Source organism: Pleurodeles waltl, chromosome 6 (genome assembly GCF_031143425.1).
Source record: "Pleurodeles waltl isolate 20211129_DDA chromosome 6, aPleWal1.hap1.20221129, whole genome shotgun sequence".
Classification (NCBI taxonomy): domain Eukaryota; kingdom Metazoa; phylum Chordata; class Amphibia; order Caudata; family Salamandridae; genus Pleurodeles; species Pleurodeles waltl.
Window position 1 is genome coordinate 1663185994 of NC_090445.1, and position 27350 is coordinate 1663213343.

The window sequence follows — 27350 nt, forward strand, 5'->3', positions numbered from 1 at the left end:
GCACATGAAGCGATACTTGCATATATGAGGCTATAAGTGGTTATAGTAACGTATACTTGTGCACATGAAGCGTTACTTGCATATATGAGGCTATGAGTGGTTATAGTAACGTATACTTGTGCACATGAAGCGATACTTGCATATATGAGGCTATGAGTGGTTATAGTAACGTATACTTGTGCACATGAAGCGATACTTGCATATATGAGGCTATGAGTGGTTATAGTAACGTATACTTGTGCACATGAAGCGATACCTACATATATGAGGCTATGAGTGGTTATAGTAACGTATACTTGTGCACATGAAGCGATACTTGCATATATGAGGCTATGAGTGGTTATAGTAACGTATAACTGTGTACACGAAGCGATACTTACATATATGAGGCTGGTGTCGACACAAGTCTTAATCTTGCCGTGCTTGGGCATATAAAAGCCGTGCTTGGCATATGATGGTTGAGGTTGGCCGTTCATGGTAGCGCTTGGGCCTTTGAGGCTATACCTGGATCTATCGGATTTAAATGAATACAGACTCGGGAGGTTCTTAGATCATCCCATCAAGCTCAGTGGGTTTCAATCACTGGCTGGTAATTAATCCTTGGCTTCTGATTTATCACAAGTCATCAACAAGTGACTCATCAATGAGACCCCTAAGAACCTACTTCAGCTTTTTTTCCTTTGTTCCCGCACCCCATATCCTGTGTTCTACTTTCCCTCCCTCCTTTCGTCTTATTTGTTCTCTTTTTTCACATTAACCCACTGACCTGTTTTGTCTCTAGTCTGCTTGATTTCTCTTTGGTTTTATCTTCTCCTCCTAGTTCTAACCGTATCCACAGATTTAGAAATCTACCTGGACTACACTTTTGTAGTCAGGAAATATTTTGACACTGATGGATGTAGCAAGGCAAGCCAAGTGCTGCCGTATATATTAGGTTGTGTAAGTAAGAGAGGACTCGCCCAAAATAAAAGTTGCATACAAAATTATTGTCACAAGCGCATATCACATTGGGTTAGTGCAAAAAACCTTTTATCTTTGTGCTTTGGGTTTCTTCTTTCTCTGTAGTAACAGCTTAGTTGTAATCATTGAAACAGCTGAAAAGGTAACCTTTGTTTTGGCCCTTGTTGCACGCAGGCCGGGGATTTTTCAAGGCTAAGTTCTGGGAAGTATACTCTGGTAGGAGATACACTACATCTCTAGAGCTCCTGCAGTGGTAAATCCATGAAGCACTACTGGGTGCACAAACTGGGTCTTTTGACCCTGAATTTAACAGGAGAAAGGGAGCCCATGAGGTACAGAAATTTGTTTCCAGTACCAAACCATGGCCGCTGATCAAATGGCATAGGGATGATTCTTACCAGCCACAGGAGAAGACTCCATGTCTTATAAAGCAGTTTAAGGGCCTGAACTCAGTAAAAAAGATTCCTCCAAGTTAAGGAGCAGGTAAAACCTGCTGAAGGAGTGACCAGGGTTAACAATCAGAGACAAAGAGAGACACACTATCCTTCGATACTCAAGCAGACAAAGAGACTGACAGTGGAGCATAGGACAAAGGGAAAGTGAATAAGGAATAGGTGCAGGGAGATAGACAAAGGAACATACAAAGGAATACAGATGAAGGCATCTGGAACAAACACAGGGAGCGAGGCAAAGTGTGAGACAGAGGAGACAGACACAGACAAAGGAAGAAAGCTAAACTGGCCCTCTTCGTACAGAGGCAGCCAAGAGAGACATGCAAGGATCCTAGGTGCACAACAGACAAAGTTGTAGACAAAGGAAGAAAGACGAACTGGTTTTAGACATGCACAGAAGACAAAGAGACATACAAAAAGCGGTCTAGGACCCCGAGAGACAAAGTGAACAAATAGAGCTACGTGCTGTCCCAAAACTAGTGACTGCATTGAATCATCAAGTTCTTAAATGGACAGTGAGATCTTATTTGCAGCTCATACCTAAGTACCTATTGTCAGTGGGTAAAAGACACCAGAAGCATGAGATGCAAAGATTCCTTACTCATAGAATTCGGTTGCTCTCTGCAGCGTCCTCTTGACCTCCTCTGGTAAGTCCCCAGGAATATGCGCCAAACTCCATGACATCTGCTTGCCCTTGGCATGGTAGACATTGCCAGTGTTGTACAAGGCTCTGGCTTCGCCCACCTAGAGTATGAAACAAAGACAGAGCAGATTCACTTCAATGCATACAACTCTTGATGGATTAAATTGGGGCAAAGTGGCCTCATGATCCTGTGATGGCCCAAAACACAAATGAAACTGGCAAGGAAACCAGGTCATGACCAAGATTAATAAACTTTTCATAGGCCAAGACAATAAATCTAAAAAACATTTAAACCTTCAGTGATCACGAAAAGGTTTCCATATGAAATAAAATACGTCAGCATCTTCATTGCAATGATTAATCTGCTGTTTGCTTGTCGTCCTAATCAACGGCCACCATTTATTTACAATAATTCATGGGCCGCTCACTCCCACCAGAAGAGGCGCTTAAATAATGGGTGCTTTTATGTATGATAGACCCAAGGGAGACAGGTAAATGGCAGGGGACCATGTTGTGCCATTAAAGGCAACATGGGGATGGGTCAGTGCAGACCCAGGGGTGACAGTGTTTTTAAGTCACTGCCGGCCATGCCTCACTGAAAGCTGCAGCACACCAGTCAACTTCAATAAAATGTTGCTCTGTGAGGTGGGGTGGGGCCTTATGGGGATGATGCTTCATGCTGACAATTGTCTGTGAGGCACCTCGGCCTCCTCCCTTCACCGACCTCATCCCATCCAAAAATAAAAATAAAGGCTAGCTTAAGCTGCCACTGATGTCCTTGGCTGTTTTCACACTACTTAGTGGACATCAGCTGCTTAGAGCCTTCAAAGACAAGCTCTTGCCCTGCCTGCGCAATTGAGAACGCTTTGTCGGTTTGAGGATAGACCTTCCTTAGCTGATGACAGCCGCTCCTCAGCACTGGTGCTGAGTAAGATCTCAGGGGCCATAGATCATGAGATCCTCTGAGATTGGCTTGATCTTAGAATGGATCTATTCTTTACTTTCTGATCCCAGTCAATAGGTCAAATCTGAAACCTGAACGCCTTCAATGAAGAGCGCACTTGCAGGCCTCCTAGGACTTGTTTCCCTCCCTGCTGTTTCTCAGTATCGACAAAAGGGCTTTAGCTGATCTCATTTGGCTAATATGGAATGCCAACCTCAGCCCCAACTATCAGTAAATGGTACTACAATCCGCTGAAGGCTGATAAATGATCCAGAGATTTCCTGCCACATCACTTTATGCCTTGTGTACTTTCCTCTACACAAACAAGAACTATCTAAAGAGACCAAGAACAGTAATCCTCACTGGGTAGAACTTCCTTCCTTTCAGAACAGCACTGTAGGAAAAAAACACCATTTTACAGTCCCTGTCGCCCTTATGGGGACTTCTGCTCTTGCAATGAATCAAGAGGGACTACCATGGGCACAGGTCATACCGAGTTTATTAAGCCATTGTACATACAGTGGCTCCCAAAAGGGAATTGCAGCAATTCCAAAGTATCTAAAATAAAGCTCCAAGGCTGTGCATTGACCTAAGGAACTGAGACCTCATCCATCTGCTGTGAAGTCCCTATTTTGGCTCCTGAGGGAACACATAATAAAGTTCAGGATCCTCTACATCTTACAGAAGGATTCGGACGGGAGGAGGGCTCAAGCTCGGGATACCTTCAAAACCTAGGTACCCATTACGTATCAGCCGAACACACCTGAGAGCCATCACCGTGGGATCCACCTGTCGGACTTACTGCATGAGAAATAATCATGGATGAATAATCAACATGGTGAAGAGACCTCCTTTAATCCAGATTAGAGGGCACCACCATGTCGACCTGTCTTCAGAAAGAACATAGAAAATGTCCTTGCCATATACAGTTTGGACACTTCCAGACCACCCACACCACGTCCCTCAATGGCCGTGCCATACACAGTTTGGACACTTCCAGACCACCCACTCCACTTCCCTTGAGGGACGAAGTACCATTAGTATTAAAAAGTTCTCCCTGTAGTCTGGTACCTTTCCATCCTCAGATGAATCAGGGCCAGCCAGCCGAAAAGAAGCAGCTTATTCAGGACTACAAGGTTAATTTCAGTCTTTTTGAAGGAGATATCGACCAGAATCATTAATTCCGGACCTGGTATCTAACAGTTATAAATCCACCCAACTCATAACGAAGGTCTAACCATTTTCTGAAAAGCTTGTCTTGTATGTAACCGTTTTATAAGTATTTATTGACAAAAAATGCAACCTACACTGTTGCAAAAGTCCTGACTTTCACATAAATGTGGAAAAGTGAACACGTTCTCTAACTTTGCAAAGTTGAAAAGTTTTCCATAGCCCATTGTGGATATTGAAAACAGAACCCGAATTGACAAACAACAGATACCCTGGTGCAGTTTATATATACACAACAACATGCAACTATAAGCCAAGAAAATGCTGTCAAGTGGCTAAAGGAAGCTTCATTTTCCCAAAGAGAGCTATCCTGAGCCCCATAGTCTGAACAAGTGCCACCATGTTCCTGAACATTTAATTATAAGCCCTGGGACTGGCGTCGAATGTCAGGGAAGACGCGTGACATTTGCCAAAGCGCCACATTATTCACTCCGTTTTAAACCACGCACATTAACCTTTAAGACACATGATTAATTTGTTAATTCGCATTTGGAAAAGTAGAAACTCTTAGCACATCAGTGACGTCACTTGCAATTTCACATGTGATGTCACCAATGTAGTTATTGGCATTAGCATTTGAGATGGTGTCATTTAAGTGGTCATGAGCAATAAACTAGGCGAGGGTATGGTTGCAAAGCCAATCAGAATGTAACAATTTCAGTGCATTTTAGGCTTTACATTATAATTAAAGCGATTCTTCACTTGAAGGCTTTTGGGGAATTTCTGTTTTAAGGCCAAAGCCTGCCAGACAGATCAGCTGTCTGTCTGCAAAAGACCTATTGGGACATGTCGATAGCTGACCTGGAAAGCAACAAAACCCATTGCTTTCCATTGACTTTTTGTTTTGCTACTCTTATTTACTTGTTTTCTATCCAGTGGTTTTGTTTATCCTGTCCGTCTGGTCTCTGTCCCTCCCATGGGGCATAGCCCATTTACCAGCTCTCTGATGGCTGCTTTGATTTTTCCATAAGTGTGTTCTTTTTGGGACGTAAAAACACTCCATGAGTGCACATACATTTCACCCATTCTTTGTGTTTTCGCACTGATCCCAGAACCTTTTGTTTCATAATAATATTATAAAAATGCGCCACTCTCCTGTGCATTTTAACTCCACATTGCACTCACTCTTGTTTGTTCACCCTACTCTACATTGATCTGTCTCCCTTTGTTTTTCTCCTCATGCCCCAGTGTTACTTCAACCCCGCACAACTTCTTCCCTGCAGCGTGTCGTTTCCGCACGCCCTCCATGTTGTTTCCGCCCATCCTCCATGTTGTTTCCGCACGCCCTCCATCTTGCTTCCACCCGTCCTCCATGTTGTTTCCGCACACCCTCCATGTTGTTTCTGCCCGCCCTCCATGTTGCTTCCGCCCGCCCTCCATGTTGCTTCCCCCGCACTTTTGTTGATTTTGCGTTCCATGTTAGTTCACCCACCCGCGCTCTTTCCTCCACCCGCTTAAGATACTTTTTTTTTTTTTTACAAATCCAATTTGGTTCGGTTTAGAGAAAGAAAGAAAAAAACTCTTGCTTGATTACGTAGGCACGCACATTCTTGGTGATGCAGTTACAGATATCTAAAACAACTGCAAAGCCAATGCTCGCCTATAACATATTTTAGTATATGACCGTAGAAGGTTTTTTAGGCCATTTTTTGTAACCTACAAATCTACAGCCAGGCTCAGTGAACACTGCACACAGAATGCCTTTAGTACCTCTGCCCTTAGTACCCGAGGGGAATAAACTTCACCCATGCCCTGTCGTCATTGTGTACATGACATGGCACTTGGCATGCCACTGTGTGCACAACATGTGTTAAGCCCAGTTACCGCCAACCCACTGGGTACTACATGTGCCTATAACTAGTCACTAACATCAGTCATGTCTACTAAGCACTGGGTAGAGGGTGTGGCTGTGTTCAGTGGACTGATGACATGCCTATCTATCTCACTCTGGGTGCAATAGCCATGTCTTCAGTTTCCTTGCCCACCAGGCACCATGCAACTGTGGTTTAAGCCACCTTTATGATTATGGGAACCAGACACCGGGACTAGCTGAAGGCCACAGCCTGTGCACAGTGCCGCCTGGCCATGGCTGTAGCTGTGTCCTGCAGGGCACTGTAGAGTTTGGTGCCGACCACAGGATATGGCCTAAGGACATGCCCTATGCGCATTTCATTGGCCTTCAACACTCACTGGCCATGGCCTATGTCCATTTCCAGCAGAACATAGATACAAACAATGACCACAGGCGGTGTCCTGTGCTCATTACAAATGCCAGTAATGCCATCCAGGGCACAATGAACTGCTAATCAGAGCGGGTACTGCAATACACTATTGCCTTCGGCTCAACCCTGGAGCCAATACCTTTACTCTCAGTACCTGCCAGTCAGAACATCCATTGGGAATTGGCTACAGCCATGCCAGCCAAGCACTAGATAGAAGAAATGGATGAATGTCAAATACCTCTGCCCTTGGTTGAAGCTGGGCAAAGCCTAGGGCTATTCTCAGTGTGTACTGGTAATATGCAAGGGTATTCAATCCCACCCTACTTCTAGAACAACAGCCAGCAGCACCCACTGAGCATGGGCTACAGCCATCCTCTAAAAGCAGGTGGCCAAGGGCATAGTCGGCCCATGCGCTACCACCAGGGCCACTGATATGTCCTGCGGACTCTATAAGCAAGGCGTTGGCTTAAGGCAGTCCTTGTAGTCAGTCCTCATGTGTGCAGCATGCGGAGTATGAGGATGTGGTTGGCACTGCCATTCATTTCTGTGAATAGGGCTTTTTTATGGCCAGAGAGGGAAAGGTAGAACATGGGAAAACAAGGAGGAAGTCAAAGACAGGACACCGTGACAAAGGGAGAAAGCTAGGATGAAAAGATCCTGGAGGCGTGAGTAAATAGCAAGGATAGGTTGGCAGTCGAAGGCGGGAGGGGGTGGAATCAAAACATAGCAGCGAGAGTATTTGTAAAAACCAGCATTTGGCCCTGCTGGCTCCAAAGAAATACTTTAGGCTGCATCTATTTTTCACTAATTAAACATTGGTGTGTGTAGTATCTATTGGGTCTGGCAACAGACTGTGCCCAGTGGGTACTGAGTACAGGGCGAGTGTGGGGTGTGTACTGATGGGCTCATTAACCACTTGCTGGGAGTAGCCAGACAATTACAGTACCCTCCCTCCCCCACTATGAAAACACAACGGAAGTGAGCCGACCCCACCCCTCTTCCATCCAAGCATCTATCCATTCATGTTTTTACTCTTCCATTCACCTGCTTGTAGCCACTATTTCACCTTTACATTCTTACTTCCATCCATTTATTCATGCATCACTCAGTCTTTCCCCATTCCATCAATCCATCCACTCTGCCATCTTTTCACCCATGCACTTACCCATCCATACATCTATTCATCAATCTGCCTGTCCATTCACTTATCCATCCATCCTCTTACTGTGCCAACCTTTCTTACCTCTGGGATGTATGCTTGTGTCCTCTCGCTGTTTCAGTGTGAAGTGTATGCTTTTTGAGTCGTTTTGTAAGGCATTGTCCTCTGATGTTATTCAATGGTCCGACAACGAAAAAATGGCGATAAGAACCAGTATATCCCCAACAAGCAATCACCTTTCCATAGATCACTTGGTCTGCAAATGTGTACAGACTTTTCCCCCTTTGTACCATAGATTTTCAATTGTAATTTTAAAATTACAGAACAGAATTGCATACAATTTGGAAAACAATACAGTACAATTGACAGTGGCCTTTTGTGCATCTGAAATTGAGTGTCATTCCCGGTCGCAAATCAACCTGCCTCATGAATATTAATGAGGTATGTCCCTATTTGTGACCCACTAAGAATCGCAAGGATGATGGCCTGCTGGGATCAGCAGATCACCATGTCTGAGATCGCTTTTAAATAAAGCAAACAAATTTTCTTTGAAATGCAGTCTGTTTTCCTTAAATGAAAATGTGACATGTCTCAAAAGAAAAACAAAATGTTTAAGTTTAATTTTTTGAGAGAAGGCAGGGGTACATGGGAACACTGTCTGCTCATTCAAAAATATATATATATTCTTTTTTCAAAGGGGAAGGAGTCTCCTGTAACCCCTTCCCATTTCTGAATGGTTACTATTACTTTTTAATAGTTGAGGAAAACTTAATGTTTCACGACCGTAATCAGTCACAAAGCATTAAGACATGCCACTGTGAATCAGTTTTTGGAAAGGATGCCCTAAACACACCCCTTCCAGATACTGAATTTTGCGAATCAGGCTTTTTTTTGACCTACATATAGTCCTCAAATACATGTGTTGTAAAAACAAAATCTCAGGCCCTCATTACAACTTCGGCGGTCTTTGTCAAAGCCGCTGAAGTCAACAGACCTCCAGTGCTGGATACCTGAAAGGACTTCCACCCGTTTACGGGTGGAAATCTGACTCAGTCGGCCTGGCCATCGGAGTTGAAGAGGCGGTCCCACCACCAGCACCGTCACAGCAACAAGACTCCTCCCGCCATATTACGATACATAATACGGCGTGGCAGAGTCCTGTCGGCGGTGGGGTGCTGGTGGTGGAAACGCCAGGACCCATCCCCTCCCGGACGACCACCTCACCGGAAAAATTGTTGATCATCTGAGAGGGGGCAGTGGGGGATGTTGGGGGCATGTGTGTGATGTGTGCGTGTATGTGTGCCTGAATGGGTGTGTGTATGTATGTGTGCGTGAGGCTGTGTGTTTCTGCATATATGCGGAGAGGAGGGGGGTGTCGGAGTGCGAGTAAGTGTGTTTGTATGCAGAGGGATGGGGTATCTGTCTGAGTGCATGTTTGTGTGTGAATGGGGGTGTCTGAGTGCATGTTTGTGAGCGAGCAAGTGGGTGTGTGTGTGTGTCTGGATGTGTGCGTGCGGTTGGGGCTCTGTGTCTGCATGTACGCACAGGGAAGAGGGGTGTCTGGATGTGAGTGAGTAGGTGTGTGTATTGGGATGCATGTGAGTGGGGGTGCATGTGTGCAAGTCTGCGAGTGAGTGGGGGTGTCAGTGTGCAAGTGTGCGGATGAGGGGGTGTGTGCGTGTGTGTGCAGATGAGGGGGTGTGTGCAAGTGTGCATATGCGGAGGGGAGGGTGTGTGAATGTATGTGTGCATGAATGCAGAGGGGGTATGAATGATTGCGGAGGGGAGGTGGGGTGGGGGTGTATGTGAGTGTGAAAGCAGGTGCAGGTGTTTTTATGGATATGTGCGGTTGGGTGGGGGGAGTGTTTGCAAGTGTGTGTACGGGTGGGGGATGCATGGCGGTGTGTTGATGGGTTGGGGGTGCATGGAGGTGTGTGTGCCTGCAACAGGAATGGGGATTCCTGTCGCCGGGTACCTTTCCGCCAGGATTTTCGTGGCGGGCGACCTGCATGAAAATCCTGGCGGTTTGCTGCCTTGTGATGAGGGCGGCGGTCTGAGGCCAGCCGCCAGCCCGGATGAGCTCAACGCCAGCCGCGTCGGTGCGATCGAACCGGCAGGGAAGGCAGCGTTGTGGCGGTTTGGCTTCGGTGAAACCCCACAACTTGTAATGCAGAGGTCTTTACCGCCGGGTCCATGGCATTAAGACCGCCACTGCGAGGCTTGCGGTCTGATGACCGTCAGCCTTGTAATGAGGGCCTCAGTACTATAGAAAACCCTAACACATACAGAGTAATCATCGATACAGGAAAGCTCATACCAAGACAACACACAAACACATTATTGAGGATGAGAATGATATGATCTATTTAAAAAAAAAAAAACACTTTCCTGATATTTTTAAATAGTTCTGAAATAAGTTGTGCTTAAGTGCTGAAGTCTGCACATACTGCCGCTACACCTTCTTTTTAAAACCCGCTGTTTCAAGGGGAGATGATTCCAAAAAAGAAACCGAGGAATGTGTTTAGCAGATCAGATGACGTAGATACTCACTAACCTTGTCTCCTTGCTCTTGGGAGATGTCCAAATGCCGCTGACAGCAAACAATGGCTTCCTCGAACTGGCCCAGTATCTTCAGCGTGTTGCCAAGGTTACCGCTTGCTTTTGCCTCTCCGATACGGTCCCCAATGGTTCTACGAGAGAGAGAGAGAGAGAGAGAGAGAATGCACAATGAGGGTTGAGTAAAGACAGGGGTGGCTCAGGACTTTGCACACAGTCCTGGACACAGGGGTGCGCTATAGAATAGAAGCCCCATTGGGACATGTTTGGCACTCGTTGAGAGAAGGTGACAGTTCTGGATTGGAAAGAAGGATCTTCGACGTTCTAACAGCAGCTGCGCATCAATCCTTCTCTTTTCCTTCTCTTGGACTGCAGTAAGTATTCTTGAAATTCACAGTTTGTAAGCAGAAAGTAAGGGAGAGTAGAACATAGAGAATACGTTTACTTAACCCCGAGAAAGTTCCTTACGCCTTGCAAGAGGTATGGAAAACTCAATAGAAGTACTAATACAATACAATACAATACCTACCAAGGGTTGACCAAGAAATGGAGTATCAGCTTTGTTTTGGAGTTCCTTTTTAGGCTACCACCACAGACAACTTTAGTACTCTGTTGGCCAGATCTACAGTTTTCAGTACATTGCACAATAGTCAGTTTTGGGTCAGCCTCTTACTCACGGCTGGATGGCTTTGTTGTCTGTCTCACTTCCCTGCTTCTAATTTGATGGCTTTCTCTATTTTTGTGTTTGTCCTGCCCAGGAGCACGGTTGTCTCATAGTGTTAGCACTGCATTGCAGTGAGGGATTTTTTTGTCTCCCTGCCTATCTCTCTCCCTGCACCCTCTTCCCTGTCTCTTGAAGACACATTCTCTATTGTCACCCTAAACCAGTGCCTAATGTGTAAATAAAAAGGTGCAGGTGCCCAAAGCCCTCTTCTTAAACAAGAGGCTGCTGCAATTAAATGTGCGAACACAGAATACTGAGGCGGCGTAATCCTGAAGCCATCTCGGGCCTCTTCAATCCATTTAAAACCTCTCCCTGCCCCTTCAACTCACACCTACAGCTTTCTACTTTCTCTCATTGTGGCGTTCTTTGGTTTTTCTCATCCTCCGTCTTTCCCAAAGGTGTCTTTTGCTAGCAGCAAATGCTTGAGGCAGAAGAATAATCCCTGGCCCTCAAAAATAAGTGCCGGTGCTCAGCACCGGAAACAACAAGCACAAATTAAGCCTGCCCTAAACCCAGCATTCTTTTGCCACCCCAGGCCCTCTAGTGCCCTTAATTTTTGCCCACCTGCTGTGCTTTTGGGGTGAAGCCATCTTAAAACGCTTATTTACAATTTTAACATGACTGCCTGCATGTTCTCACGCACTGGCACCTACAGCAGCCATCTTAGAATGTCTTTGCTTTTATTTTTACAAATCCCATTCAAAGTTGGCTTGCACAATAGTCAGTTTTGGGTCAGCCTCTTACTCACGGCTGGATGGCTTTGTTGTCTGTCTCACTTCCCTGCTTCTAATTTGATGGCTTTCTCTATTTTTGTGTTTGTCCTGCCCAGGAGCACGGTTGTCTCATAGTGTTAGCACTGCATTGCAGTGAGGGATTTTTTTGTCTCCCTGCCTATCTCTCTCCCTGCACCCTCTTCCCTGTCTCTTGAAGACACATTCTCTATTGTCACCCTAAACCAGTGCCTAATGTGTAAATAAAAAGGTGCAGGTGCCCAAAGCCCTCTTCTTAAACAAGAGGCTGCTGCAATTAAATGTGCGAACACAGAATACTGAGGCGGCGTAATCCTGAAGCCATCTCGGGCCTCTTCAATCCATTTAAAACCTCTCCCTGCCCCTTCAACTCACACCTACAGCTTTCTACTTTCTCTCATTGTGGCGTTCTTTGGTTTTTCTCATCCTCCGTCTTTCCCAAAGGTGTCTTTTGCTAGCAGCAAATGCTTGAGGCAGAAGAATAATCCCTGGCCCTCAAAAATAAGTGCCGGTGCTCAGCACCGGAAACAACAAGCACAAATTAAGCCTGCCCTAAACCCAGCATTCTTTTGCCACCCCAGGCCCTCTAGTGCCCTTAATTTTTGCCCACCTGCTGTGCTTTTGGGGTGAAGCCATCTTAAAACGCTTATTTACAATTTTAACATGACTGCCTGCATGTTCTCACGCACTGGCACCTACAGCAGCCATCTTAGAATGTCTTTGCTTTTATTTTTACAAATCCCATTCAAAGTTGGCTTGCACAATAGTCAGTTTTGGGTCAGCCTCTTACTCACGGCTGGATGGCTTTGTTGTCTGTCTCACTTCCCTGCTTCTAATTTGATGGCTTTCTCTATTTTTGTGTTTGTCCTGCCCAGGAGCACGGTTGTCTCATAGTGTTAGCACTGCATTGCAGTGAGGGATTTTTTTGTCTCCCTGCCTATCTCTCTCCCTGCACCCTCTTCCCTGTCTCTTGAAGACACATTCTCTATTGTCACCCTAAACCAGTGCCTAATGTGTAAATAAAAAGGTGCAGGTGCCCAAAGCCCTCTTCTTAAACAAGAGGCTGCTGCAATTAAATGTGCGAACACAGAATACTGAGGCGGCGTAATCCTGAAGCCATCTCGGGCCTCTTCAATCCATTTAAAACCTCTCCCTGCCCCTTCAACTCACACCTACAGCTTTCTACTTTCTCTCATTGTGGCGTTCTTTGGTTTTTCTCATCCTCCGTCTTTCCCAAAGGTGTCTTTTGCTAGCAGCAAATGCTTGAGGCAGAAGAATAATCCCTGGCCCTCAAAAATAAGTGCCGGTGCTCAGCACCGGAAACAACAAGCACAAATTAAGCCTGCCCTAAACCCAGCATTCTTTTGCCACCCCAGGCCCTCTAGTGCCCTTAATTTTTGCCCACCTGCTGTGCTTTTGGGGTGAAGCCATCTTAAAACGCTTATTTACAATTTTAACATGACTGCCTGCATGTTCTCACGCACTGGCACCTACAGCAGCCATCTTAGAATGTCTTTGCTTTTATTTTTACAAATCCCATTCAAAGTTGGCTGTTACGGTGATAGGCACATACACGGCAGCCATTTCTGAACTGGATTTGTACACAAAAAAAAAAGGCGCTCAAAGCTGGCCAATATCAATGTATGTGCATCCACAGTCTTCATCTTTGAACAAGATTTGTGAACATAAAATGTGCTTCCAAAGAGTGCTCAGTGAATGTGTACATTCACGGCAGCCGTTGTTGAATGCATTTTATTTATTTTCTAAAAACTCTGTTCAAGGATGGCCACCTTCGTTACACGCATATTAAAAGCAGCCATGTACCACAAAACAAAAAAAAATGACAAAGAGTTACTATTTCATGTGGAATAGACCGAGCCCCAAGAAACATCACAGCGCTTGACAGAACACATTTTTACTGTAGCAGTAGTGCCTTGAACATAAGCTGCCGTTTAATGAACAGTGTGGGGTGTATGCGTGTGGCTGAAACAGGATGAGCGAAACCAGGGTATTGTGGGAAGTGGGAACATGTTTTTACAGGATCACTCCATGTGTTGGCAATGGCTGAACACAGAGTTAGAACATGGGTTGCCAAGTTACAAAGTCACCAACCAACCTACGAAGACACTTCAGTCCCAACCTTTCATTTACTTCTATTGTAATAATTTAGAAGAACAGGATGCAATTACATAAACCAAGGGTATGACCTCCCACCAGCCCCCCACGTATTAGTTTGGTAAATGAAAGCCCAGGGGCAGAAAGAGTAGCTTTGCTGATATTGACTTACATGGCCATCCTAACCAGCATGAGAACAGATAATCTATGTTCCCTATAAGCTGGCAGCCTACTGTGCCCAAGCGCCCAGAGTCTTTCTTGTAGCCCTCACACTGCACACACTAAAGCATCTTGTTAACAGAACTCTTCTTCTTTGCAGGGTCTGTATAAATGAAGGCTGATGAATTATCATAGATCCGAATGCTTCATTTGCCTCCAAAAGATCCTCCTGATACTGTCTCAGCCCATACACCGCCCTTTAATCTCCACCTTTTCACCTCTGTTTTGAGCACAAGGGGCATAATAGTGCAAAACTGACTTTAAAACATCAAGGATTGTGAGGTGGGTTTTATATTTAGCAGACTGATGCAGCACAAAGTACAAAGAATATGTGTACATCATTTTCACTTAGCATTATTGAATACATTGCTGTCAAGAGGACTTTTAATGCAGGCAACAGAGAGTCTCAGAGAAATAAGCAACCTGAAATTCAAACAAAGCATTTTTTTTTATTTTAACGACGGAGATGTTTTTTTCTTTAATTTTTTAACCTCACATCCTTGGTCCAATGGCATGCATTCAGGGGCAGCTCCTCTCCTATGGCGGAGGAGTGTCGTCCCCCCACCCCCGCCAACAGCACGAGCCGCAAACCTTTAAAAAAAAAAATATATCAATAACAATGTTTATTATCGTTTTATTTTTAAAGGGGGCGGTACATGGGGGGTGACAAGCCCAGAGGAGAGTGGACAGGGCACTCCCCTCAATGTGCATGTATGTTTGGCCGGCTGTCTTGGGCCGGCCAATCACTCCACAAGGGCTATCTCCAACCTGGCACTGTGTAGCCGAGTTGGAAAGAGCCGTCCCAGGCTCCCAGTCTGCATTGGAACACCCAGCCAGGGCGCTCCAGCCAATCATAACGCTGCTTTGAGCCTGGAGTGCAGCAGAGGTGAGGTTCAAGTAAGTTTTTTTAAATTTTTGTTGTATTACCCCCACCCACCACTTTTCCCAGTCACCAGCCGCAACTGCATGCATTTATTGCATGATCAAGTCTGCAGCCTCAACCTTTACAGATGCTATTCAACAATATCTTTTTAGCTAATGCAAGTGGCCCCAAAGTGAAAAGCAATAATTTCAGACTCTTTGTAAGTCTATTGACCGGCAGTAGCCAGTGTGCTGGTTTTATTTTGAATTCTACGTGCAAATTCTGATGAGATTATCAAACAGCACACTAAAGCAGGCAGCTGTCAGACTGTGAGTTATTCATTTATGCTCCATATCAAGGACAGTTAAGGAGGCCTTCACAGCCTCTTCATTTATGTAACACTATGGTAGGGTGCCCATGTCTCATCCTGCAGGAAATGTCAGATAATTTGAAATTCACATCAAGAGGTCTCATTTAGAGAGATGTTGCGGTTCAGTAACAGTGTTGCCTCAAAGGATACATCTGGGGTTGCTACATTTCTAGAAAAGAAAATGCTGGTCATGTGTTTTTTGTTTTGCTGTTAAAGTAGAGCCAAGAGTTACTAGGTGGAAAATAATGTGTGTAAAATGGTCGAGATTCTTTGGTAACATGGCAAATATCTCCCTGTTTTCTCTAATAATCACTCTGAAACAATTTAGTCAGCTTTTATTTTTTTTTAACTATTTTTTATGTTTGCTATTTAGATTCATATTTAAGAGAGAAAAAATACTGTATTTTAAGGCTTTTCCCCAATATTTTTACTATCCTGGATATACAAATACGGGCCAGGCCAGTAAAGAAAACAGCCAGGTAGAAACTCGGTTTGGAAATCATTTGGAGAAATATAGTTTCAGGGAGTTAGTAGACATTGCAAAGAGATGGAACACGTTTTTCTGAGTTTTTTTTGCGCTGCATGCATGTCAAAAGTCCTGATATTTTAAATCAAATACACAATCCTCAATTTCAGTGTAAGTCTATGAGGAAATTAATTTCCCTAAAATAGGTTTGTAAATCTCTGCCTTTTCTTTCTCAAATATTGGCTTGGGTCTGTGTTGCAATATGGATTTCCCACGCATTTATTCAATGTTAATATCACATTACTTCAGGACATTGCAAGTTGTTTGGACTTACATGTATCCTTATAAACCCACTTCAAGTAAAAAAACAAAACTGACCAATTGCATGGTTAGTTTCATGAGAACGTCTAGATCCTCCTATGAGTAGAAACACTGTGAGCACTAACATGCTGTGGCCTAGTGGCACTTTGAAGTAGCATTGGTGGTACATAAGCATTTCACAAGCACCCAACATGCCAGACAGTTATGCACGTTTGCTAGGTTCTCCAAGTCACCTTCTGCCTGGTACAATTTTTAAGGTGCTACTGGAGTCAGTTATGCATGTCATCTTTGGGGTGCTTGTGAGACCACTTTAGACATTGATACCGTGACATTAGTAAACTGTCTCAAAGGTGACTCTTGTCTGCATCTAGTATTAATTAAAATCCACATTTTTTTCTGATTTCAATGAAATCTTTGGGGTGGTGCACGGCACTGGTTTTGTTAGATCGCTTGCTGCACTCGCATTGTGAGTTGTTGCGTCACTTTGGCGCATGTAGCCTTGATTGCTGTGCACAGAGACCTTTCATTGTCACAAACACAGGAAGAAACACTGGAGGGGACATTGCTCATAACTAGCACCCTTGATCACAGTATACGCTGTAGTGAATACTGATTGTAACCTAACCTTTCAGGCTGAAGAGCGGTAGATAGCAAGGGCATCTGCAGTTTTGTTAAATGGCATCAATGGTTATTGATAAAATGTATGCATTCGACTCCCTCTACAAACAATAAAATCACATACGATGAGACATCCATCACACACAATTAATTTTTAGGTGTGTAGCCTCTGCTTGGAATGTTTTTGCTTAATTGAAAATCAGAAACCTTAATTGGCTAATGGACAGCAGCATCGCCTACAATTTAATCAAATTGAAAGTAGTGACTTTTGTTACAAAGTGAAAAAATTAAATAATGGTCATTTCAAGGATAAACGTTTGCCTGCATTGAAATAAGGCCCCCTTGTGCCCTCTCACCTCTGTGAGCAAATAGTTTTCTTATTTAGACAGCGAAGGTGGCAAGATGCATCTCCATCCACATTCGCGTGTAGGCGGTCGCGCCAGACGCACCTTCCTACCAATCAAACAGCTGATGCAGCAGAAATTAACTTCATAGATACTATCCCAAAACGCCTATTGCACATGGTTATTCCAATGTAAAGGGAGACGAGGGGGGCTTTTATTCATTCAAGTCAGATGTGAGAAAGTGCTACAGATTCGAGGATCAACACTATGGTACAAATCTGGGCCACTCCCTGAATCAGATGGAGACCTGGGCTCTGTGCTGGTTCATTATGATTCGTGTGAAGCAAATGCCTACCTTGCCAACGTGAGGTCATGCTTGTGGTACTCTAGGGCTTTGGAGTATTCCTTTAGGTAGAAGTAGGCATTGCCCAGCTGGCTGTAGATTGCACTCAGGGTCTTCAGATCCTCAGTCCCGACCTGCACTGCAGCCTCGAAGAAGGCGGCACCGGACTTGAAGTCGCCCGATTTGCACAGTCGCTCCCCTTCCAGTGCCAGCTCCAGGCACGAGGCCTCCATCCTGTGAATATCAAAATGAGAACAGTTAGCAACATGCAGGAGACTTTCTCAACTAAACAGTACGGGATTCCTGGCCAACTTGACCACCTAATGCATTTTGTTTGCATAACTTAGAATCCATGTTAATGCAGCATTCTGTACTCTTCTCCTGCGCATTACTCTAGGCCTTAATCTTAGGGGTGTCACCTATTAATGAGTGTCCCTAAACATTAGGAGTTGGATTGATCTCCGAGGGTTCGAGGAAACACTTTGCTCATCAGGAACTATGCGGTGTTAGGTCTGCATACAACTTTGAAGAATCAAAGGAATCATCTAGCCATGTGCAGCCTCCAGGATGGGTCTGAACAAAGATGAACATAGTGCAGTTCTGCTTTGGCATTAAGTTTTGAGACACTGGGTTTCTCTCTAAAGTTTGCCGAGTTGTGATTTTTATTTGTATGATTTTGTTTTACTTCTGTGAATGTTTTCCGTGTAGTTCAATTTCTGTTCTTTATGTGTTCACTGTTCATTGTTAGTATTTTATGAGTTTACGGTTCATGTAATAAAATGAGTCCAGCTTCATCTTATGAGAGGAATTAGGGATAACTTGGATCAGTTGGGTGGAAGTGCCTAGAAGCCATAGGAGAAACCAGAGAAGTGGACTTTAAGTTTCCTTGGGTCTTATGCCATGGGGCCATGTTATTCTTAATTCTTGCATGGTATTGTCATAGTCAAAGGACACATTAACTCAATGAAGAACCTCTATAAGTTGGATTTTACTCCTGCATACTCAGAACTATATTACATATGATTGAATAAATTGATCATTTGATGTATTTGTACATTGACTGTGATACCTGTGGTCTTAGGGCCACTGTTCTTTATGCATTAGATTACCCAAGGTCCTAGGCGATATTCGGCTTCCCTAGTTACCAGCACTTTAGCTGCAAAGGAGATGTCACCAGTTATCATTACTTGGGTATTGTATAAAAACATTTTGATTTGAGCACTGAGGATCCATGATATTTTCAGCTTTTGTGTGGTTTCTTCAATTTGTTTAAAAAAAACACTTGTCTATCCAAGTTTGTTCCTTGTCATATTTTAACTTGATGTATCCTATCTTATAATACATTCTGTGCCACACATTGTCCCTCAAACCTCACATTATATATATATAAGGCCTATCTCACATTACCATAAAACATACTATAAAAATAATATATTCTGTACATTGTCCCTCAAACCTCACATGATAGGCTATATATATATATATATATATATATATATATATATATATATAAAGCCTATCTCACATTACCATAAAACATACTATAAAAACTCACACTGTCTATTCAATTACTTTGTGCTGAATCGTATATATATCAAATCACAAATCACTAACTTCCTCCAGTCATAGTAAAAAAACACCAATAACATTCATTGTAAAAAGATGAAAGAAGATGCATGAACTGGCAGAATTTAGCTAGAGGTAATAATAATTGCTCCTCCCCTGCTGTGTTGCTGTTTGCAAACTTGGTGGGCAGCTTTAAAAAAATTGATTGAACCAACCTGACTGGGGATAGTTTAAAAGCGGGCTTGCTTTCAGCTTTTTCTGATTGGTAGATGGCAGTCTGTGCTGGCTATTTATTACTAGTTATTGACATAATGTAGCATTAAGGTTTCAAAAACTATTATCCACAAACACACATGGCAGCCCCTCATCTGTGCCAAAGATTGATACTAAATGAACATGGATCCAGAAACTGCTCTCCAACGCCAGCTTGGAAGGATTCACTCCACAAATCACCAAAACCGCAAAATCACTGGCCTTCAGTATTGTCTGCTGCCTCTCCTTCAAACCCCATGCAACCAAAAAGCTGTAGACAGCTTGGTACCAACTCTCAAACGTCTGCAGACAGTCAAATTTCATCTGTCTGAAGCTGAATTTGGGAAAATGAGAGCTGAATGCAAGGTCAGGTTCTCTAGCACTTGGTTGATGGACACTCCCTTCTCACCCTAATCCAGGGTCCACCTGAACACCACTGAGAACGTCCACCATGAAAAGATAGGTTTGAAAAGAAATTCCAGATCTTCTACACCCTAAAAGATCTACATTGGCTGCACCTACAAGCCTACATCATTTCCAAGACTGAATGCCTCGCATACAAAGCCAGACGTATTAAGCACCTCCCTGCCTGGAGGACAAACTCTGCATCTGCGGAGGCCAGTACCATGCAAGGTGCCAGAACATCATGAGAATGGAACTGAAAAAAGTGAAAAAAGGAGAAATGCTGAAGCCAACACTTCACATGGTGGAGACCAAGAATATAAAATAGCATCAGGTATGAGCCTTCGTGCTACAAAAAAGAAAACAAGTGAAGATGGATTTCGTTCAGCCATCACAGAATGGAGGTATCCGATCCTTACCACACAGTGGAGCTCCGCTCATGCGTGGTCTACCCCCTTTCATTTGCTATTTTTCAAGGTTTGTGCTCTTAGTTACAAATGTTATTCTACTCAACATCCTGTGATTTCACTCACTGTTATTTCATCAAGGTCTAACTCCATATTTTGTCACATCTGCAAACCTAATGATTTTGGAGACATGATGCCAATGATGAGTGTAGAACTGAGGGGAGTGGCTTAGGAGGTGAAGTGGAAAGTGACTTATTTTACATGTAACCAACGTATATATGCAGTTAGTAACTCCTAAGGGTAAAGTGTGTCACAAATCTCCAATAGACTGGCTAGGTCTCTGCAAGTGCAGTTTATTGATTATGCGCACACACCCATGTTTTTGCATTTTGAATGCATGCTATTATTTTCCATTGCAATTCTCATGCTAAAACTGTATTTGAGATTATGTTTTTAAAGAAATTAGTTTCACTGTGTTGGGACAGAAAAGTTGCATGCATGGTGATGGATGTGCACCCCTGCCCTAATTGTTCTAACTGTAATGATGTCGGATCCCTGATGCTGATTTTTGTTGTCATGGGGGAACATGGATCATGCTTGTGCACCATGACATAGGCCTTCCTCATGGACTGCAGTCTTTTTTTTGTTGGGAGGGGTTCCCAAAGGGCTACCCTCATAGCAATGAAAGGCTACTGCCTCTAGTAGTAGTTACACTGCACGAGATGATGGTGGCAGCATACTGTGTGGTGATCAGTAGGATTGAACAAGTCCTTTTTACATGTTTCACTGGAGTGAGGCCTATAGGCTCACTCATTAAACATTCCGCTGCGGTTTGCTTAACTAACCCTTTGTTTACATCGGTTTGGAGTGTAGCACTGTATAGTACATGTGTGGTATATGTGTGCTGTGTTGTGTGTGCCTGTGAATGGTACAATACAGGGATAATGCAGTGCTGTACAGTGTGTGTATATTATTAGGGACGGGTGGAACTCGCGGAGTTTCACTCTGCAGAATTCTGCGGTGTTACATAAAAACAGAATTAGATTTCGTTGAGTTCTGCCAATGGGTCAAACATTTGCATGTCACAGTGCTTGTGTTGCAACTTAGCACTGTATCGCAAGCAGCACTGAAAAATCAGCGCAAATGGCACCATGCAGTGCACAAGAGCATGAGACCATTCTAGTTGACTTTGCTGCTGCTCGAGTAGAAAACCTTCTCGAGCGGCAGCAAATCTACTTGAGAAGCAGCCCTCTGACCACGACCACCTGCATTAGAGAACTTGGGGAAACCAAATCTTTGCTTGCGCCCACAAGCTAACCAGCTCACATTTCTGAGCCTCTCTGGGAACAAATTCCACCACACAGTGATTGACAGAATTTGGCTTTAATTCTGCATTACAAGAGTAATATGGAGTCGCCTAATTCTGCAAAATGAATGAAACATTTTGCCCCCTTCTATCTATGCATATGCTGGGTGTATGAGTGCCTCTGAATGCTACAAAACATGAGGGATGTATTGATGTTCAGTGCATGTATTCTGTATGCGTGTGTTGGGAGGATGTGTGCTTGTGAATGGTACAATAAATGGAAGGCTCCGCGTTCCATTTTGGGAAACCCTTGGGCTCACTGGAGGAACATGAGGAGGTGCAGGAGCCCACCCAGACAGGTTTGTGGATTGCTGCATTCCTGTAAGCTTGGTGGAACACAATGCAGGAAGGGAGAGCCAGGCTTTTTAGTACACTTCAAATGGTGCTCTTTCATTTCGAGAGAGGTAACTAGTAAGGGGCCTGGGAACACGTCAGGAAGGGGATGGGGCTGATAAGAGAATCAAAGCGCAGGGCCAACGCCCTGGGGTAACCTTTTGATACACATATCACTGTGGCCAACATTCAGGTGAGAACCTCTAGCCACTACCATGGCCTGTGTTGGGACTATTATGTTTGGAGTTGCTCCTGCTGTGATAGACCTCTTTCTGGAGGAAGAACAGGTGAGATCAGAGGGCATTCAAACAGAAGCAGTCTCCCCAACATAAACTTCAAAGACTCAGACTTTAAACCACATTTGGCATCCGGAAATGGACTAGAAGAAGAGCAGAGTGAGGTCCCGAAAATTGCCATACTGTCAATCAGCCAGTCAGGCTGTGGTAGGGGGAGAAGCTCTACAAGGCTTTTGCCTGTGACCAGAACTGGAGGCTATGCCTGCCAGTCTCCTAGCTGGGTGACGGGACATCATCTAGAGAATCCAAGACCACCTGCTACGGGAGCACCAGAGCCTGTCTCCTTGCCATGACCAGTGTGCCCTGTGAGGAATAGGCGGGTGTTGGAGGGAGAGAGATCCAGTGGGGGATCTTGGCGATTGGATCCTTGTAGCGAGTTGTGAGAAGACCAGTGCTGCATCGATTGTGATGTTGCCCTGTGCACAGAAAAATCAGTGACTCCTGTATTCCACAGGAGGTCCGTCATGAAGTGAGCTTTGAGCACTGCTGCACAGATTGGGTCATTACCAGAGTGCAAGTTGTGAGTCGGCGACACCGTATGCCAGGTTGGGCTGCCATGAAGATTGCTTCTGTCCCAAGTGGGCTGTAGCCCATATGCAGAGCAAAGTAGGTGACCTCGTATGACAGATGGAGTCACCATGAAGACTGCTCCTGCGCTGATCGGCCCACAGCCTGTGTACAGAGTGTGGACGGTGGCCCCGTATGCCAGGGTGCATACAGGGTCAGAACAAGGCAAGGCACGTGGTCTGGTCATGATCAAGTCATAAGAAAGAGGCCGCTGTGGTGACCCGAGCAAACCCAACCGATGACTGAGGACCACCACCTGCCAGCATCATTCCCCCCCTACCTGTTAGGAAGATCTAAAGAAACTTACAAGCATCAGAGGACCATCAAGAACCTGCTAGCCACTACCTCTGCTGGCCGCATGTGAGGAACGTACGAGAGACAGACACTGCAGCTTCAGCACCCGCAAGGGGGTGTACTCAGAGACTCCAGTAGCTCGGTTTCTGCTTGTGCGGGTAAGACAGATACATGGGCCAGGCAACCTAGGGAAACATGCCTGCCATATAGTGCGTCGGTTCTCAAACACTTTTGCCTTTAATAAGGAGTCAGAGTGGGACTCGCATACAGTGAATAGAGAATAACCACTGCCCCCAACAAGAGGGGAATGGGACTCTGGGACCCACCTGTGAAACACTAGAGCCCTGGTCTCAAGGGACTGCACGCATTGCTCATGAATGTTGTATTTTACTTTGTGTTCGTATATAAATGATCCTTCTTTCATAAAAGCAAGTATTTGACTGGACAATCACTTATTGCTGCTGCAGAATGTATTTTGAGTTGTGAGCCTGTGGTCTCCTTTCTGCATCTACCTCCTCCGTGAAGCCTAGGACTGCTTGACTCATGCTAGCATGGACAGTGCTCATAGTCAAGTGCTGAGGGGGTACTTGGCCCAGTTCCTCTTGAGTCATAGTAGGTCAGCCCCCAGGACATCAGGAGTAAAAGGCCTCAACCCCCAGGGTTGGGCCCAGTAGCTCTTGCTTGCCCCATGGACCTCTTAATGAGGTTCTGATACACTTATTTTCTGAAATAAACATTCATAAATTATAATTTGCTAGGTTGATCTCCTGCAGAACTCAGCTCTGCTGATTCTTTTACAGAAGCCAAGACCTGGAAATTTGCACATTGTTAATTAAGACTAGGAAATATAGATGAACGTTCGGAAATTACATGAGGAAAATAGCATGTTCATTATTTCAATAATTTACGTTTTGGTTATGAAAACCTATTGTCTATGTGAATAAATGATTGCAGCATTTTTCTGTTACTTGTACTAGAATGAAATGCAATGAAATCGCCAAACATAAATAAAGAAGAAACAATACTTTCACTAAAGACATACAATTAACTTCTTCTTTCTCATCATCATCAGAGGAGCCAATTCATTAACATGATATTCACTGTGTGTGCTATGTGTAACCATATTGCAAAAAAATGAACTTTCAATATGCTTGATTCACAAAGCGTATTTGTGCTTGCACAAATTATGCATGGGTGTTTACCAAGATGCCAGCGGAAGTGATGTTACATACCATTTAATTTCAATTACCTCACAGGAATTGACATCATATGACCTTTGACCCTGAATAATTGGCAAAAGTAATGTCACATGACCTTGACTCAGACGACATCACAATAATTGACATTGCTGAAGTTATGAAATGGTGGCAGAGAATACCCACCTGAAGTGGGAGTTTGTTTCTAAAAAACAAAAAACGGATGACCCCATGCCTAGGACAGGAAAAAAAAGATATTACACTGTGCACCCTAAATAGGGTGGGTGGTGTAATGTACAGCCTTGGATGATCCCCTACTCTTTCAGGCCCTCGGAAGAAGCCTTCCATCGAAAAGGTCCCCATTGGCTTGGATAACGGAATACTTAGATCTGTCCATCTCTAAATGAAATTACCAGACTGGCAGTGATGAAGCAGAAAATGAAGGTTTTGATTTATTTACGCATAAACGTAGTGTGAAATAATCATGTGTGACATTAACCGAACTAATAAAGATTGTACGGGGACAAAATGTGCCCTTAGAGTAGTTTGCCAACATTTATACGCGTGCTTTATATAACGTGGTGTATTAGAATTGCACTAATCTGACATAATCATAAACGTGTGCTACGATTAGCTGGTTTGAAATGCTTTAGCTTAGCATTACTTTAGCGGAGGCTTTGGCCTAGTGGCCTGGTCTCACGGTTTAGATGCTCATGTTTTTCCAATGTGCTATTAAACGTGTATTTCTGCTTGAAGCTGTACTTTTCCACAGAAACTGTTCACATGCTTATCTTAAAGTTTCGTGCCAGCCTGGCATATTTTCTCTTTAATTCAAGGTCGACTTGCAGGTGCGGACAATGGAGGCTCTGAAAGTGAGCTAATTGATAGACAATGTTGCAACTTGCGTACCCATCTCCAAGGATAATGTATGCTTAAGTAAAAGCTTGAGAACTGTCGTTTTTGATTGGACAATTTGAAGCTAACCTATGAACCCTCCAATGGAGACCCTACTGGATTCGAACTGTTGTCTATAAAACCCAGGTGCACGAGAAGAAGGGAGCTATTATCAGCCATTACCAGCTCGATACCCGCCATTTTGCAGACTTCGTAGCTATTATGGCCCATTTTTGCTGCGACGCCATTTTGAGAGACTTTGATGCTTTCTCTAATCGAGAGAAAGAGACTTTAAATGATTCTGGCCCTAGAGACTTTAACTTTGATTTGTCCCTTTGCATGAAGTAGTAGTTTTACCTTGCCGCCGTGAGGCAATTGTCCCGTTCACCCCTGCCCCTTTGTCCCGTCCCATGCTGATCGAGAAACGGTACCTGTGAGACGAAGACTTCATTGATTGCTGATCGTAATTGGTAATTATGAAAGGAAATTGTAAAATTGCATTGTGTTTCTTTTAGGTAACCAACTTCTGATTTTGATAAGGACCCTAGCTAGGAGTTTTTCTAAATTAATGTTGCTAAATTGTTTTGCATGAAGTCCCACATGCTGATGCTAATTTGAGGTTAGACGAGGATTCCTTTTGTCGCACGATGCAATTTGAGATCTTGTTATGCTGACTAAATGTATTCAATTAGTTCATTACAGATTATCGTATTAGTGCTTTGCATTGCCATTATCGAATGCCTAAAGAGCGTCCGAACACAGGTAAATTGTTACTACGGTTCGCTCTATCAGCAGTTTAGCAGGGTTCTCTGCCACAGAAGGAGTATCTTGCCCGCTAAATTCTAAATCAGGCCCTACGTCCTCAGTCAAATTCTGAAATATTTATTTTGGATTTTAGAAAAATCCATTCGAGCACAAGACAATAATATCACAAAAATACAACTACCATCATACAAATACATCAAAGCTCATAAAAAAATTAAAAAAATAAAAAATATGCATAATAAACGTAAAATATATTCGCTATTAGGCATAATCATAAAAAAGTCAATACTAGGATAACAATTATTTTGTAATTCATCGAGGCACATTTTAAAAAGTCACCAACTGCAGAACACACCATGGGACTTGATAACATACGTAAAAAATGAAGTGCAGGTTTGTGCTGAAAAAAAACATTTAATTTTGAAGTTGGTAATGTTTAGGGGACACATAATATTTACAGAAAAAGATAAAGTGTGTCAGTCTTAGTGGAAACCTCATCACAGGGGCAGAGCACCATTTAATGTGATGAGAAGAGGAGAGAAAGAACTTTAGCAAGAGCAGTAACCAGCAGAGACGCGCGTGGAATCTGGAGTGTAAACAGTAGTCGGTCGCTGATCCCAATAGCAAGGTCTTTGGCCCGTGGGACGGTTTCCAAGAACTTCACCAGGTTGACGAAGTGGACCTACACTTTCATTTTGTTTGAGGTGACTCACGTAGAAATTGTTTGAGGCTGGATTGAAAATCCGGTGATGGACATACAAAATAAGTATTAGTCGCATAAAATAGAATTAAAGGCCGTGAAATCCTATAAAGGCTGTAAGGGGGGTGTAAATGTTACACAGTATAGGAGGGTAGAGCCCTGCATAGGACAGAACAAAAGGTAAAACAAAAAGAGGATACTGCAACATCCTACTCCCCGTCATAAACAGACTGCAGCCACTGGACATCCGTCTCTGAACCCCACTCCACCACTTGGGGTAGAAGGACGGGTGGCAGAGGGGCCAGATGTGGTGCAAATGTCCAAACAGAGACAACCTACCGGCTCTCCGGAGTCCAATATGAGATTTATATAATCTACTGAATCAAGGGGGTAGTCGGAAAATAAAATACTCCCTCCCCTTCAAACCAAAGCTGCTGTGAGGCCAAGCAAACGAAAAAAGTCATCACGACCCCCCAGGAGTGTTCTCTTGTCTCTTTCATCCAAACATCTATCCATTCATCCTTTTCATCCACCTGCTGATAGCTACCATTTCACCTTCACGTTCTGTCATAGATTAATCCCTTCATCCATCATTCCTCCTTTTACCATTCTGTCTGTCCGCCCATCCATGTCCAAACCTTTCTATCATCTCCAAACCTAGCCATTAAACCTATCTATCCATCCATCTATCCATTCACCCTTTCACCTATCCATCTCTCCATCCACCCTTTCACTACATCCTTCCATCCTTACTCCATCCATCCACGTTTTTACTCCATCCATCAACCCTCTCACTCACCTACCCATCCTTTCACTATTCAATTCACCCTTCAATCCCTCCATCCATTTACTCTTTCACTCATCCATCCGTTCACACTCATCCAGTCATGCTTTCACTCATCTATGATCCATTCTTTCACACATCCTTCCATCCACCCTTCCATCGCCCATCCATTCTTTCACTCATCTCTCCATCCTTTCTCTCATCCGTCTGTCCACCCTTTCACTAATCCATC

The 27350-nt window shown here is 43.9% G+C and overlaps 1 protein-coding gene across 3 annotated transcripts in view; it reads right to left on the reverse strand.

The window, feature by feature from the left end:
- GPSM1 (G protein signaling modulator 1) overlaps window positions 1-27350 on the reverse strand; it is a 581170-nt gene that overhangs the window by 391810 nt on the left and 162010 nt on the right. For all 3 annotated transcript variants that reach the window (XM_069241618.1, XM_069241617.1, XM_069241619.1), the window contains exons 2-4: window positions 17309-17530; window positions 10164-10299; window positions 2014-2156 (exon numbers count right to left, since the gene is read on the reverse strand). In XM_069241618.1, coding sequence (XP_069097719.1) covers window positions 2014-2156; window positions 10164-10299; window positions 17309-17530 — 501 coding nt within the window. The remainder of the gene's footprint in view (window positions 1-2013; window positions 2157-10163; window positions 10300-17308; window positions 17531-27350) is intronic.